This window comes from Cricetulus griseus, chromosome 4 (genome assembly GCF_003668045.3).
Source record: "Cricetulus griseus strain 17A/GY chromosome 4, alternate assembly CriGri-PICRH-1.0, whole genome shotgun sequence".
In the NCBI taxonomy this organism is placed as follows: domain Eukaryota; kingdom Metazoa; phylum Chordata; class Mammalia; order Rodentia; family Cricetidae; genus Cricetulus; species Cricetulus griseus.
In genome coordinates this window covers 134564497-134580163 of record NC_048597.1, presented here as the reverse complement: position 1 = coordinate 134580163, position 15667 = coordinate 134564497, and the positions used below count along the sequence as shown (strand labels likewise).

At 47.3% G+C, this 15667-nt stretch overlaps 1 protein-coding gene across 8 annotated transcripts in view; it reads right to left on the bottom strand.

Moving 5' to 3' along the window:
* Smarca4 (SWI/SNF related, matrix associated, actin dependent regulator of chromatin, subfamily a, member 4) overlaps window positions 1-15667 on the bottom strand; it is a 100947-nt gene that overhangs the window by 16330 nt on the left and 68950 nt on the right. For 4 of the 8 annotated variants that reach the window (XM_027411564.2, XM_035443521.1, XM_027411565.2 and 1 more), the window contains 6 exons: window positions 14509-14672; window positions 11937-12164; window positions 11559-11657; window positions 11212-11289; window positions 10431-10649; window positions 2773-3035 (listed from right to left, as the gene is read on the bottom strand). In XM_027411564.2, the coding sequence (XP_027267365.1) occupies window positions 2773-3035; window positions 10431-10649; window positions 11212-11289; window positions 11559-11657; window positions 11937-12164; window positions 14509-14672 (1051 nt within the window). The remainder of the gene's footprint in view (window positions 1-2772; window positions 3036-10430; window positions 10650-11211; window positions 11290-11558; window positions 11658-11936; window positions 12165-14508; window positions 14673-15667) is intronic. The other 4 variants (XM_027411569.1, XM_027411570.1, XM_027411567.1 and 1 more) reach the window with 3 other exon arrangements.

Genomic DNA, 15667 nt, shown 5'->3' with positions numbered 1-15667 from the left:
CTCAGAGGTGGCTACAGCTGCCAAAGATTCATCCCTTGTGGATGGACTCTTGTCTAAAAGCCTGCAACCCTGAAGCTACAAACATGGGCTGGGCCCTTGAGACACAGCAACAGGGGAGGAAAATGTGCACTGGGCTCAGCTGAGAAGATGAGATTAAGTTACTTCACCACCTTGCCATCAACTACCAAAAATTTGGATATCTTGGTGGGGGCAGTCTCTCAATTCTCAATTTTAACAAAAAAAAAATTTAACTTAATTACAGAATTTTTGTTTGCTTGTTTTTTGAGACAGGGTCTCTCTATGCAGACCAGGCTGTCAGAGATATATCTGCCTCTGTCCCCCAAGTGCTGGAATTAAAAGCAAACTCCAGCAATGGTTCAATTTTTTCTTATTTATTTTGGTTTTTCGAGACAGGGTTTCTCTGTGGCTTTGGAGGCTGTCCTGGAACTAGCTCTTGTAGACCAGACTGGTCTCGAACGCATAGAAATCAGCCCGCTTCTGCCTCCTGAGTGCTGGGAATAAAGGCATGTGCCACCACTGCCTGGCTTTTTGTTTGTTTTTTTGAGATAGGGTTTCTCTGTATAGCAGACCTGGCTGTCCTGGAACTCACTCTGTAGACCAGGCTGGCCTCAAGCTCACAGAGATCTGCCTGCCTCTGCCTTCCCGAATGCTGGGATTAAAGGTGTGCGCTAACACTGCTTGGCTTCAATTTTTTTTTTAAAGTTATTTCACTGTGTGTTCATATGGGAGCTTGTGCCACAAGCTCACACATGGAAGTCAGAGGAGAACTTGTAGGAGTCAGTACTTGTCTACTATGTGGGTCTCAGGTAGCAAATCCCAGCCATTGGGCTTGTTGGCAAGTGCCTTTTACCCATTAAGTAAGCCATCTTGTTGGCTCAGTTTTGTTGTTTTTTGAGACAGGTTATTACTATGTAGCTCAGGTCAGCCTCAAACTTGTGCTCATCCTATCTCAGCCCCACCTCTAGTCCAAAGCTGGGCTTACAAGGGTGCATTAACACCTAGAAGTCATTCTAGTTTCAGTGTGCATTTTGCAATGTTCTGATGCATGCAGGGACCCTGGTACACTTCTCATGGTGACTGGGTCACCAGGAAATCCTATCAGGAGGCATGTCTTCATACCCCTTGTCCATGTTTATATCAACTCATCTTCTCATGGTCTGGCACAAGTCCACATCACTGTGAGGAAATCATCCTGTGAATAGATTTCTCAGCCGTTAATGACAGACAGCTTCTGTATCCCACTGAAGGGAAGACCCAAGGACTCAAGGTCAGATGGCAGCTTCTCCTAGCACACTGTTTAACTTTCTGAGTTTACAACCATAATCTATTTCAGAGGAAGATATAGGAGGTGCCAAGAGTTGCCTTCTCAAGTGGCCACTCAAAACCTCAGGAGGACTCACTTCAAAGCCCATCTTGCTTTCCTACTAACCTTCAATAGTCTCCTTCAATTTACATTTAAGTTTTCTAGAAAGAACATTGTTAGAAACCAGGCACACATGTGTATGCACACAATCATACAAAGAAGTAAAAATAAAACTTAAAAAAATGAGAAATAAATCACAAAGGCCCTTGGATTTTTACACACCCCGTATCTAAAAACAAGTATTTAAACAAGCTAGTTCCTCTACACAGTAGTCCTCCATTTACTTCTGTGTGGAATCTGCCTAAGAGGTAAAGGCAGCAAATCAGAGCTGACTCTATTTCTTCCACCCCACTACCTTTTCAGACCTAGATAGGGAATCTGTGCCAGGATGTGTATGTGGAGTCCATGGGCAGCCCGCAGGAGTTGGTTCTCTCCTTCCACCAAGTGCGTCTTGGTGATCAAATTCAGGCCATCAGGCTTGGTGTCAAGTAACTGCCCACTGAGCCATCTCGCCAGCCAACTTGCACTCACTGATTTAGGCACCACAATCACCTCTAAACTGTTTTGCTTGCTGACTCTTCTCAAATGGTGTGTGAAAACTCACAACTCTCCCTCTGGATGACTTCTACTTTGCTTCTTAAGTCAGAGAATATTGTCACCAGAAAAGATTCCAATTAAGGGGCTGGCACTGGCCAATGTGCATTGGAAAGGTGAATTAAGACACCGTGCAATGTAAAGACAAGCAAGTCCCAAGCTTCATGCGTCCCATCTCCTGCTAGTCATGGCCTGCTCGGGACCCACAGCACCACCCTCACAGGAATAGCATAGTCTGATGCCAGCTTTGGCCACAGCTGAAAACATGGGCTACCTCATGTGTGGCAAATCTTATCAGATAGGCTTCCCTTCAAGAGTGGAACCTGGCAAGAAACAAGACAAGGTCCACAAACTCCCAACATCTAGATGATCCTTAACACAGGGAGAGAGAGAACCACCAAGATGACAGACACACAGCAGCAGGAAAACCAGAAGCTACAGAGACATGGCCTGTTTGCCATGCTCCACCTAGCCACATCCTCTCAGCACTCATTGCCACTCCAACAGCTGCACCTACTGCTGCTACTGCAGGGCTGCTTTTCCAGACCAGCCTTTCCTCAAACAGAGCAGCTGGCACATGCCACCTATGCGGACATGTACATGTCTGCCTCTATCCTGCCACCGGCTCTTTCCTGCCAAGGTGGAAGACACTTGTGTGCATCCCAGTTCCAGATAACAAGCCCTCTGAAAAAGGGCATCAAAACATAAGCCTTCAGTGTTGCTGAGTACCAGTCCTATGCTCTTGTGCTTCACAGACACCCACAGGGACCTCTCTTGCCACTGCCTCAGCTTACCTGTCCTTGTACTTGATCACGGCATCCACAATCTTCTTCATTTTCTTGGTAAGGTTAGGTGGGTTTGGGGACAGTTTCTCAGCAGGTGGCCGTCCACGCTTCTTCTGCTTCTTGCTGTCATCATCTTTGTCACGGCTGCGGGTGCTGGTGGTCGGGGTGGAGGAGCCGGCCTCGCTGTCCCGCTTGCGTTTGCGTGAGGATTTCTTCTGCCGGACCTCCTCTTCGATCTCCTCCAGCGTGCCCTCCTCGATAGCCTTCAGGGTCAATAGTGGTAAAATAGGACAGCCAGCACCCAAGTCGACAAAGAGAGGCCGCGATGCACGCTCCTGGGGCCCAGCTAGGGAGGGAGGTGGCCCCCATACTGACGTCCCTCCAGCATGGCTGGCTCAGGACACAACATCTACCCCTACTTGTCTCCTGAAGGTAGGGAAGGCCAGTGCACTTCCACTTTAATGCCCCACCCAGTGCCCATTCAAAAGACTGACTACACAGGATCATGAATGGACCAGGCAAAAGCCTAGCGACATGGACAAAAGTACCTGGAAGACCCTGATCCAGGCTCTGTCACCATCTACTTAAGCATTTTAAAATTAATTGATTGATTGTGTTGTGAATGCATGTGTGTGGCAGTAGCAGAAGATGGAATTTAGAGGTTCTCTCTTTCTACCATGTGGGCTCTATGGACTGAATTTGGAGATCACCAGATATACTGTCAACCATCTTTACCTATTGAGCTACCTCATTAATGCCCTGTGGTGGTTTGAAAGAAACTGGCCTGCAAAGGGAGTGGCACTATTAGGAAGGGTTTGAGGTCTCCTATATATTCAAGCCATGCCCAGTGAGCCATACCACTTCTTGCTGCCTTTGGGGCAAGCACCATGTCTGCCTGATGCCATCATGTTGCACCATGATAATGGACTAAACCTCTGAAAATGTAAGCCACCCCAATTAAATGCTTTTCCTTATAAGAGTTGCCACGGTCATGGTGTCTCAGCAAGAGAAACCCTAACTAAGACACGGCCTTGAAATTGTGATTAAACTATTTTAGCTTTTGATCAGTACAGAGTGAAGTGGCATCAGGTGCCCTCAATGCCTAGCAGCGATCACTCTCAGAACCCTCACCTAGATACCTTAGTATAGTTGTGGGGCTGCAGCTCACATAGCACAGGTTTACTGTGTGGTATGCATATGTCCTGTCACTTACTAGCATTATTGTTGCTTATTTGTTTTGATACAGGCTTTCATGCAGCCCAGTCTCTCCCGCCCCCACCTTAACACCCAAGTTATGGGTAAGGCATGTGTCCAGTTTTCCCGTCCTTTTCTACAGCAGTGTCATCTTCCTTTTTTCGATCTACTTTGGTGCTAAGGACATGATTAAGCTCTCGGGTACAGGTTAATTACGTAGTGTCAGCTGCCACACTAATACCCTCTGAAAGAGCCACGAGTAAGTGCCCTTAACACGGAGCCACCACTCTAGCCCCATCTTGTTGCAGCATTGGGGATAAGACCCAAGCTCTTACATGTTTGCCAAGGCTCCCTGAGCTACACAGGCCACACCCTTCCATGGCTGCTCAGGCTGAGACTTCCAGCAGACTCTTTAAGTCAGTTTCCTCATGGTGAAGCTACTGAGGTGAAGGGTATGTCAAACAACAAGAGTTAACTTTCAAGGAATATTCTAGGGGAGCTTGGGATCAGGGGAGGAGCCTGGATCTAAGAGACCTAGCAGTTCGCTGTTTCACACCTAGACTGTGGTGGTATCCAGGCACAGGACTGCATGCAGAAGTCAGATGGACTCTGGCCCTCAGACAGTCAAAACTCACAAGAAAAGTGACAACTAAGATTCAAGCTGAAGCAGAGTTGGAAAGGGGGAGAGCCTTTGGGCCACGAAAGCAGCATTAGAGCATGTAACAGCAGGTATGAGCTCCACTGCACCCAGGAATGAGCAATGGTTTAAGACTGTTCTCCAAATTCTGTCTACTCAGAACTTCATAACTTGACCTTATATAGAAATGAGGTCCCTACAATCTGTGAATAATTTTGTTTTGGGAGGGAGTAGCAGTGATTGAACCCTGGGTCTCAAGCATGATAGCCTAGCACTGAGAAGCAGCTACAGCCCTCTACTTATTACATGCACGCATGGACATCAGATCTCCTGGAGCTGGAGATGAGTGCCAGAAAGTATAAACTTGGATCTTCTGTAAGGGGGGGGGGTACATGCTCTTAACCACTAAGCCATTTATTCCATGCCCCCCCTTCCCTGGTGAGATGGGGGCAGAGATTAGAGAGAGGCGGCTACAAGCCTAGAGTTGCTGGAGCCCCAGAAACTGGGGGAGCCAAGGACCCCCGAGGGAAGATGACCCTGCCAGCAATTTGCCTTCAGTCTCCTGGTTCTCCAACAGTGACAGAATGTTTCAAAACTGTGTTGAGTGGCATGATAATGGTACAGAGCAGTTCCAGAAAGAGACTACTACATGGGTCAGCCTTGGGTAGCAGACAGACAAACTGTAAGGTCTGCGCACACAGAGTGAGTGGCCTGAAGCATGGCAGGAATCATGTGCCTACCAGCAGCAAAGGAGAGGGCTGATTTTAGAGATCTCATTGTTGTAAATGGATTCTTTTGAGACAGGGTCCCCGGAAAGTGAGGGTGGCCTTGAACTTCTCATCTTCCTATCTCTATCTCCCAAGTGCTGGGGGTAACAGGCATGTGCTACCACAACTGGCGCTATAACTGTGAATTTATTATAATGTAAGATGAACTCAATGGGGGCTGGAGAGATGGCTCAGCGGTTAAGAGCACTGGCTGCTCTTCCAAAGGTCCTGAGTTCAATTCCCAGCAACAAAATGGTGGCTCACAACCATCTGTAATGAGATTTGGTGCCGAACACTATACCCATAATAAATAAATCTTAAAAAAAAAAAATGGGCAAAATACATGAGCTCAATGGGCAAAATACCCTCTTCAGCAAATGCTGCCACAACTGCTTAATATGCATACATGGCATTCAAACTGGACCCTATTTCTTATACTTATAAAAACTGTTTTGTTTCTTTTTTCTATGTAACAGCTCTGCCTGTCCTGGAACTCACTCTGTAGACCAGGCTGTTCTCAAACTCAGGCAGGTGTAGACCACCTGCCTCTGCCTCCTAAGTGCTGGGATTAAAGGTGCGTGCCACCCCCCCCCAATTCACAGAACTTAATGTGTTAATTCAGAGGGCTGGGAGATACCCCAGTGGGAGAGTATCTGTTTTGCAAGCCAAGGACCTGAGTTTAGGTCTCCAGAACCCACATAAAAGCCAAGAATGGTGGGATGCATCTTCAGTCCTGGTATGCATGGAGTATGTGGACACAGGATGTCCTTAAGTTTAATGTCCAGCCAGTTTAGCCAATACAAACTACCAAAAGGGGCTGAAGAGATGGCTCAGTGGTTGAGAGCACCAGGGGCTCTTCTAGAGAATCTAGGTTCAATAACCTAAACTCACATGATAGTTCATGACCATCTAAAACTCAGTTTCAGGGGATCTGATTGATGCCTTCTTCTGGCCTTCAGAGGCGGAGACGTACATGCAGAAAAAACACCCATATAATAAAATAAAAGTAAATAAATCTTTAGGGACAAAAGGAAACACCAAGGGACACTCAAATTCATGGAAGTGTTTTTTGTTTTTTTTTTAAAGATTATATATATGAGCATTTTGCCTACATATATGCCTGTGTACCACACATGTGTACCTGAGGAGATGAGGTGGTGAGCCTCGATGGGTGCTGGGAATCAAACCCAGGTACTTTTCAAAAACAAGTGCTCTTAATTACTGAGCCAACACTCTAGCCCCAGAAGTGCTCTATTTCTCTCTCTCTCTATTTCTCTTCCTTCGCCCCCTCAAGATTTATTTATTTATTATGTATACAATGTTTTGCTTGCATGTAAGCCTGCAGGCCAGAAGAGGGCACCAGATCTCATTACAGATGGTTGTGAGCCACCATGTGGTTGCTGGGAATTGAATTCAGAACCTCTGGAAGAACAGCTACTGCTCTCAACTGCTGAGCCATCTCTCCAGCTCCAAAGTGCTCTATTTTTAAAAGAAGTAAAACTACAAACCTCTCAAAACAAAGGGCAAAAGTCAGGCCTGGTGGTACACACCTAGAATCCCAGCACTTGGGGAGACTGAGGCAGGAGGATTACAAGGAGTTTGAAGACAGCCTGGGAGCACATAACAACTACCAGGCTAGCCAGGGCTCAAATAGCAGATTCTACCCCTCAACGTATAAGGATAAAAACAAAACAGGGATAAATCTTTGTGACCTTGGATTTGGCAAGTTTTAAATATATATTAAGTATAAACAATAAATAGCACCACCAAAATGGCTCCTGAGAGTTTGGCACCAAACCCCCTCTCACATGATGGAAGAAAACAGACTCCTGCAAGGCCTCTGACTTCCATGAGTGCCATGGTACGTGTGTGCCTGAACTCACAAACAAGTATCATATACATACACAACAATAACAAATAACTTCAAAAATGAAAACCCTTTTGTGCTTCCAAGGATATCAAAAAGGTAAAAGGGAGATGGGGTGCTCAGGGGTTAAGAGTTCATACTGTTTTTGCAAAGAATCCTAGCTCAATTCCTAACACCCATGTCAGGGGATCAGATCCCTCTAGACTCAGTGGCTCGTGACATGTACAATCACACACAAATGGATTAAAGAGAACCCAGAGAAGAGTAATCCATTGCTATGTGTATCTATGAAAAGAGATTTATGGCCTGGTTGTGGTGGTGGTAGTGAACACCTTTAATCCCAGCACCTGGGGGGCAGAGGCAGGTGGATCTCTGAGTTTGAGGCCAACTTGGTCTACAGAGCGAGTAATAGGACAGCTGGGACTATTATACAGATAAACCTTGTCTTGGAATAACAGAACAAAACAAACAAAAACAAAACAAAAAGAGAGATTTATAAAGATCTATTGGGGCTGGCGGGATGACTCAGTACTTATAGGTGCTTGTTACCAAGCTGATGACTTGAGTTTGGTGCTCAGGATCCACACAGTAAAAGGTCAGAATTGCCTCCTATCAAGTTGTCCTTTGACCTCTACACACAGCATGGTTTGTGTGCATCCCAATCCACATACATATACATAAATGTAGAAACACATGTTTCAAATAGAAACGTAATTTAAAATTTCTTTTAAAAAAAGGACAAGGCAGTGGTTCACGCCTTTAATCCCAGCACTTGGGAGACATAGACTGGCCTCTGAGTTTGAAGTCAGCCTGGTCTACAGAGTGAATTCCCAGACAGCAGTGCTACACAGGGAAATCCTATCTTGAAAAACAAAACAAAACAAAACAAACTTTAGCCGGGCGTTGGTGGTGCACACGAGGCAGAGGCAGGAGGATCTCTGTGAGTTCGAGGCCAGCCTGGTCTCCAGAGCGAGTGCCAGGACAGCCAATGGTAGCTGCACAGAGAAACTCTGACTTGCAAAACAAAACAAAACAAAACAAAACAAAAAAACCTTTAGAAAAGATAAATAGTAGGCACTACTATGTGTTTACGATTCCAGCTACTTATGAGGCTGAGGCAGGAGGAAAGTTTGAACCCATGAATTGGAAACCAGAATGGGCAATTTTTCTCAAAAGGGTAGGGGTGGATACCAATGGACATGGCCAAATAACTAAGTTTCTCCAGAAGATAGAGGAATGGACAAGAGGTACACAAAACACACAACCAAGGCGAAAGATGGCAGATGTTAGCAAGGATGTAGCAAGACCAAGGACTGGCACAGGTGTGGCTGGCCATTTGTTCCATTAATACTATTCCAAGGTACACACAAGAGACAAAAAGACAGGCCCACACATGGTCACCATATATCAACCAAAGCAGCTCCTTAAAGGAAGCTGCACAAACACCTACCAACTGATGGAAAGACAACACAAGGCATTCTGTACAGTGGCACACACTAACCAGCCTGGGGAGGACACAGCAATAAGGGGCTATGCTCAGAACAGTCACAGATTAGAAGGACGGAGTGCATGGTGCTTGCCTGTAGTAAGAGCACTTGATGGGGTGGAGAGGATAACAGGAAGGTAAGAGTGTAAGGCCAACCTGGGCTATAGAATGTAGCCTTGTCTCAAAACACTGAAGTATATCATCAGTCATTTAAAAATACACAAAGTAGGGGCTGGAGAGATGGGTCAGCAGTTAAGAGCACCGGCTGCTGTCCCAGAGGTCCTGAATTCAATTCCCAGCAACCACAAGGTGCCTCACAGCTATTTGTAATGAGATTTGGTGCCCTCTTCTGGCCTGCAGGGATACATGCAGGTCAAACAAATAGGATAAGTAGTGCTCATTGGCAGCACATGAACTTAAAATGAACAGAGGTTAGCATGGCCTCTACCAAGGATAACATGAAATTCACGAAATGTCTCCATATTTAAAAACAAAAAAACACTGTAGATGATGGTGGCACACACCTTTCATCCCAGCACTCAGGAGGCAGAGGCAGGGAGATCTCTGAATTTGAGGCCAGCCTGGACTACAAATCAAGTTCCAGTACAGTTTTGAGAAACAGACTCAAAAACCAACCAACCAATCAAAAAAATACCACCAACAACATAAAAAGAACTGACCAAGTGCAGACTAATGGTTGCCAGGATGAGGTAAACAAAGGAGTTAACAGAAGCAACCAGAAGAGTGGGACTTTTTTTTTTTTGGGGGGGGGGGCATGAAGCTGCTCTAATGCTGAAAGGAAAGCTGCTTGATTAGCAATGTACCTTCAGTAGGTGCTACGTGTGACATGTAAATCCACCTCGAAAACCTGTGCACAAACCTTAGCAGATGTACTAATTTGAATGTAAAGCCACCCAGATGAACTGTCTTCCTGATGGTCCTGTCCTAGCTCTGGAGTTTGACTTCTTTGCAGGTTCTTTTCTTTGACAAGGTCTTGCTGGGTTGCAATGGAATTCTCCTTAATCCTCAACCTCAGGAATAGACCTGAGCCACCACACCAGCTTCCCTGGTATGCTATCTAGATGAGGATGTCCTGAGCTCCCAAGAGGAGCCAGTGCTGCCTGGCCACACATAGCAGGGCCACATGCATCATGCCTGATTGCCACCTGCTACTCCCAAAGAGCTGCTTCCAGGCTGTGCTTACAACATGACTTCAGGGCTTATTTCGAATCATTAGCTTATGCTCCTAAAACCAATGCCAGTCTTGACCAGACACTTGGCACTACTCAGCTACGACTCATCATCTGCAGCTACTGCTGCTTGGACAGCTGCCAAATACTCAAAGAATGTTGCCCCCCTCCTGGGGGGGGGGTGTCAGCTCAGCAAGCAGGCAGGAACTTGAAACCTCAGTCTTCTCCACTGTCAGACTTTGAACCCAGCTTCTGGCCACCTCCAGGGAAACTTGCTGGTTGTTTACCAGGGTCCCTTATCAGTGAACCACATAAAGAGGTAAGCACCCATACTTGGAGAGCACGGTGACAGCATGGCTCTTCCCTGTGGCAGCTATGGAGGTGGAAACTAAAGATACTTAGAAGCCATGCAGCGGTCAATATAACCAACAATGTGGGAAGGCGCCAGCTGGGATGACCCAAGAAGGCCTGGCCTCCCAGCCCTGCCTGGCATGATCTGTGGCACACAGCCCTCTCAGGCATGTACCTTGAGCCACTGCTTCTCTGTCAGTGAGTCACTGTAGTCCACCTCCTTGCGGTGGCGAGAACCGCGGCCAAACATCTTCTCCTCTTCTTCCTCACATGTCAGCCGTTCTACCTCAGCATCATCCTTGATGATCCAGGATGGGAGCTCATCCTCTTCCATCAAGCGTGGCTTCCGCTTGGGGTTGCGGGCCTCTTCACGCCGGCGGTCCAAGTCCATGCGCTGTGATGTGGGGTGGTGGGCAAAAGGGTAGAAACAAGTCAGCACAGTGAGCAATAGCCCTCAATGTAGGCCTCACAGGGACCATATCACGGCCTGCAGGGACACTAGATGCTGAAGAGAAATGCAACAGTGCTTCATTTGGGGGACTGACTGGACCTGGCTGCTACAACAGACCCCGGCAAGGGATTCCACCTTGAACACGGTATGTCCACAGGATGGCTTTGGAGGAAGACATTAGCCCTACTGGGGCTGAAAGACCCCCACCTGAACTTCATACCAGCAGATGGAAGCATGGGGAAATCTGTGGCTAAGGACTTAGACAACCCCTTAGGCCTGCAGAATCCATTCAACTCCCCTATAAAAGGAGGGAGCCTTTGGGCAAGAGCCCACAGGATCTGAGGATCACATACAAAAATGGCAGTGTGGTATCCCTCACTATCTCTACAACATGAGAATTAGCTGAAGGCATGAGAAAGCTACATTAAGAGGGACATCAGCTCCAATAGCTACTGGGATACCACTATCATCACTGAGTCTGTGTGGTCTCAGCCCAGGTGCTCACCATAAAGAGGTCAAACTCTTCTTCATGCCGGGCAATCATCTGGTTGACAGTCTCATCATCGGGGACCTCATCTTCCTCCTACAAGATTGCAAAGCTTTAGTCTGACTGTGATGGGGCCGGGCTGGGTGGTGGCCTGGCTCAGAGGCGAGCAGCGGTGTCCGTCCATAGGAGATGAGCTGATGAGCTGGAGGTCCCAGGCTGGCTGCGGTGGAGGACCCCACGCGTCAGCAAGAGGCACACACATACACACACGCACACGCACGCTCTGTGGGGTCAGGCCCTTGCTGGCCAGTCTCAGCAAGAAGCCGAGAATTGAGTGGGCGTGGAGACTGAACTACCCCTCTCACCTTTAGAGGTGGCTCCTCCAAGTCGGGGTTGACGCCCGCTGGCGGAGGGGCAGTGTGGGCGAAGCTGGCACTGCCGCTGCCCGTGCTGCAGTGTCTGCTCTGTGGATAAATACAGGACTTCAGTCTCCAGGGCTGTCAATGCAGCGTCTGTCACCAGCAGTTTAGAAAAAAACCCACTTTGAAGGGAAAGCAAGTGCGCATCCTTTCTGCTCAGCCCACACTCCCTTTACTCCAAAGGGACGCAAAAAAACCAAAAACAAAAAACCAAAAAACAAAAACCAAAAACAAAAAACCAAGAGTGCAAAAAAGGTACAAAACCAAAAACGAAAGCCTCATGCATCCACCACTCACGCTGCACCAGGCTGGCACCATGCTCACCTCATCCTGCTCCTCATGCTCCAGGATGGCCTGCAGAAAGGCTCGCCGCTCATGGCTGGATGACTTCTGGTCAAACATGCCAGCCTGGATAACTTTCTGGTCCACATTGAGTTTGTATTTAGCGGCGGCCAGGATCTTCTCCTCCACACTGTTAACGGTGCACAGGCGGAGCACCCGCACCTCATTCTGCTGCCCAATTCGATGGGCACGATCCTGTGCTTGCAGGTCCTTGGGAGAGGAGGCGTATCAGTCTGAGGAATTCTAGACATCATGTTTAGCCCTGGGCTGAAGCCTCATGAGCCAGGAACCCAAGAATGGAACCTGTGATCTGTCCCTAGGGGCCTGGAAGGGTCTTATTTAGCCTAAAACAGTTGTCTACTTTCCTGGGACCCAATGAATACTTAAAACAAAACAAAACCCAAATATCTATATCTATATAGATATATCTATTTTGAGAGAGAGAGAGAGAGAGAGAGAGAGAGAGAGAGAGAGAGAGAGAGAGAGAGAGAGGGAACATGAAACCACTGGACACAGAGAACATGGAACTGGAGATGCTGGGAACCAAATTCAGGTGCTCTGCAAGAATATATTCTTGATTGCTGGGCCACCTCTCCAGCCCTTTTTTGCAAAAGTTACCCTGGGGCAACACCCTGAGCAGCCTTTGTCAAACATCCATGCATGGCAAGTCACAGCTGTGCCAATGGGACTTCTGTGCATTCTAGGCCTGGGACAAACATTTTTGAGCCTCAGATCCTACAGCTTCAATACCGACAGAACAGATGGGTGTGAGGAGTATGGTAAAAGAACTACAGTAGTCAGTTCCCGACATCATGGCAGTCAAGGCTGCCAATGTTATTTCTGTCATTTCTAGCTGAGTGAACTGCCTTCAATTCTCTTGGGCCAGAAGCTATGTGGGCAGGCTGGGTATCAACAATGATCCTCAATTTGAAACTCGTATCTGATCATAGGAACAGCTGGCCCCAGGTATGTCAGGATGATTGCTGACAAGGTGGCCTTGATGTGCCCCTAGCTGGCTCTAAAGTGGCCTCAGCTTGACTTCTATTATTGCCTCACCAACACTTAGGAAATCATGCGTCAGTAGCATATGGACAGAAACTACATTGACACTCACCACAGTGATGACATTGACCAAATAGGCAATTTCACCATCACATGGTTATTTTCTACTAGATCTGCCAGGCTGTGGCAAGGATGTGCCAGAGACTATCAGTGGGAGTGGGTCAGCTACACACAAGCAGCCAGCACATGAAGGCAATGTCTCAGTACTGTGGCAATTACTTATTTTCCGGACTGGTCTGACTAGAGCAGTGGTTCTCAACTTTCCTCATGCTGTCAATCTTTAGTATAGTTCATGCTGTGGTGACCCCCACCATAAAATTTCTTTCTTTCTTTTTTCTTTTTGGTGTTTTGAGACAGGGTTAACCTGTATGGCTTTGGAACCTGTCCTGGATCTCGTTCTGTAGACCAGGCTGGCTTTGAACTCACAGAGATCCACCTGCCTCTTCGTCCCGAATGCGGGGATTAAAGGCGTGCGCCACCAACGTCCAGTACATGAAATTACTTTCATTCCTACTTTATAACAGTAATCTTGCTACAGTCATAAATTAATAATGTAAATAACTGTTTTCAGAAGGTCTTAGAATTGTTCACATGACGCACTGGTTGAGAACCAAGGGGCTAGAGGGCCCTTGCAAAAGTGTCAAGGACAAACAAGGTCCCTAGAGTCTAATAAATGGTCACTGAATAGACAGAAAATATAGACACCTCCTGCCTGTTGGGCTAGAGGAAAACTGTCTTGGAGCTGCTAGATTCTGGGGCACCTTGCAGCAGAGGCAATAGTCAACTAGCTTTACATGTGTCCTCTGGAGCAGTGGTGGGCAATTCCGGCTAAATGGGACAGGACATACCACTACACATCAGTCACATCACTGTTGTGTGTCTGGCAGATGCAGAATGATGAGGGAATGGGGACACTAGTTCACATTTGCATTGTAAACAAAACCAATATAGTATACCTGTATGAAGAGATAGGGCAAATTTGCTACTCATTTTTAAACTGTTAAATGTATCAATCAGCACACCCTGGCCATCTTCTGCATGGGCGCCCCAAGGCAAATGTCACTAAGGAGCAAGAGAGGTAATGAAGAGAGCACAGAGCTTGCCCGGGTCTGGTTTCACTGAGTGAGACTGTGTGTGGGATACAAGACAAGTCATCTTCAGTCCTGTAGAGTAGGCTGTTTTCTACTTTTTTCTCAGCTATATAATCCAAGAACTGTATGGTTACTGTAACTTTGAGGATGGAGCCTGGAGAATGAATGTAGGCCAGACAAGGGCTCTATCTCTGTGCTAGCTACTGTCCATGTGCACCCACGAATAAAAACATGGAAACTGGAAAGAGAGTCAGGTGCAAGGTCACACAAGCAGGAGGGGAACTCCCGACCACCATGGACCAATAAATGTACTTCTCATGGCTCCTAGATTAGGGAGAGCATCAGGGAAGCAGTGGATACTAAGAAAGGAGGTATGCCCTCGCCTCAGGCAGTGCCTTTACCTGATGGGGATTCCAGTCACTGTCAAAGATGATCACAGTGTCAGCTGACTGCAGGTTGAGGCCCAGCCCCCCAGCACGGGTACTGAGCAGAAAAATGAAGTATTCAGAGCCAGGCTCATTAAAGGTTTTTAGCAGCATGCCCCGGTCCTCTGCTTTTGTGGTTCCTAAGAGGCACAGGAGAAGAGGGGTCAGGAGGTGCTCTGGAGTGAGAGATGCACAGGAGCTTGTGCCTTGGCATCAGGGACAAGAACCACAGCTGTCCTCTACAGGGTGAAAGAAAGGGTCAATGAGACAAGGACGTGAGTTCCAATGAGGCACAGCATATCATTATTGAATGTCACCACACTTATCTCAGGAGATAAAAAAATGGGCCTCACAGACCAGTTGTGCCCTGTATGACCCAAGCCACTGGAAGAGGAAGATGATGGCAGGCTCCTGGGCTGCCGTCTCTAGACACAACGCCCCCTATTTATTTATTTATTTATTTATTTATTGGTTTTTTCCCAAACAGGGTTTCTCTGTGTAGCTTTGAAGCACATCCTGGAACTTGCTCCATAGACCAGATTGGCCTAGAACTCACAGAGATCCGCCTGCCTCCTGACTCTTGTTCGATCTTTGTATGAGGACAGACATCAAGTGGACAAGGATCACAGTACCTCAGCATTAGTAGCCTGGGGTGGTGGGATGAGCCACTAGCTACAGGGCCGGCATTCACTCTTACCTTCTTGGGGTAGGCTTGGCTGGCTTAGAGAGGAAAAAAATCTCACACATAAGAGCTGTGCCCACTGAAGCAGCCTTCCTTGGGCTCCTAGCTAGCAGAGGGCTAATTGCCCTGCACCTCATACTTGCCACTCATGGCATAAAGCAGCCCCGCCCTCTGGTGGCATTTCACTGCATTCTGACCTTCCTCTTCTCCTTGAGCAGCTCTGCCTATGGCCTTAACACCACAAACAGCATACACAGCTGAGACCAAATAGATAAAAGTCCTTAGGCTCCTCCTTGAGGGGAAAGTAGGATCTGGTACTCCCAAGGACAGGAGGGGCAGCTGAAGAGACCCAGACATTTGGACTTCAGCAGCATTTGGACAGCACTGAGATATGTGAATACATACAACAGGATGTTGGCTCAGCAAAGGTAGGCCTGGGGCATTTTGAGGGGC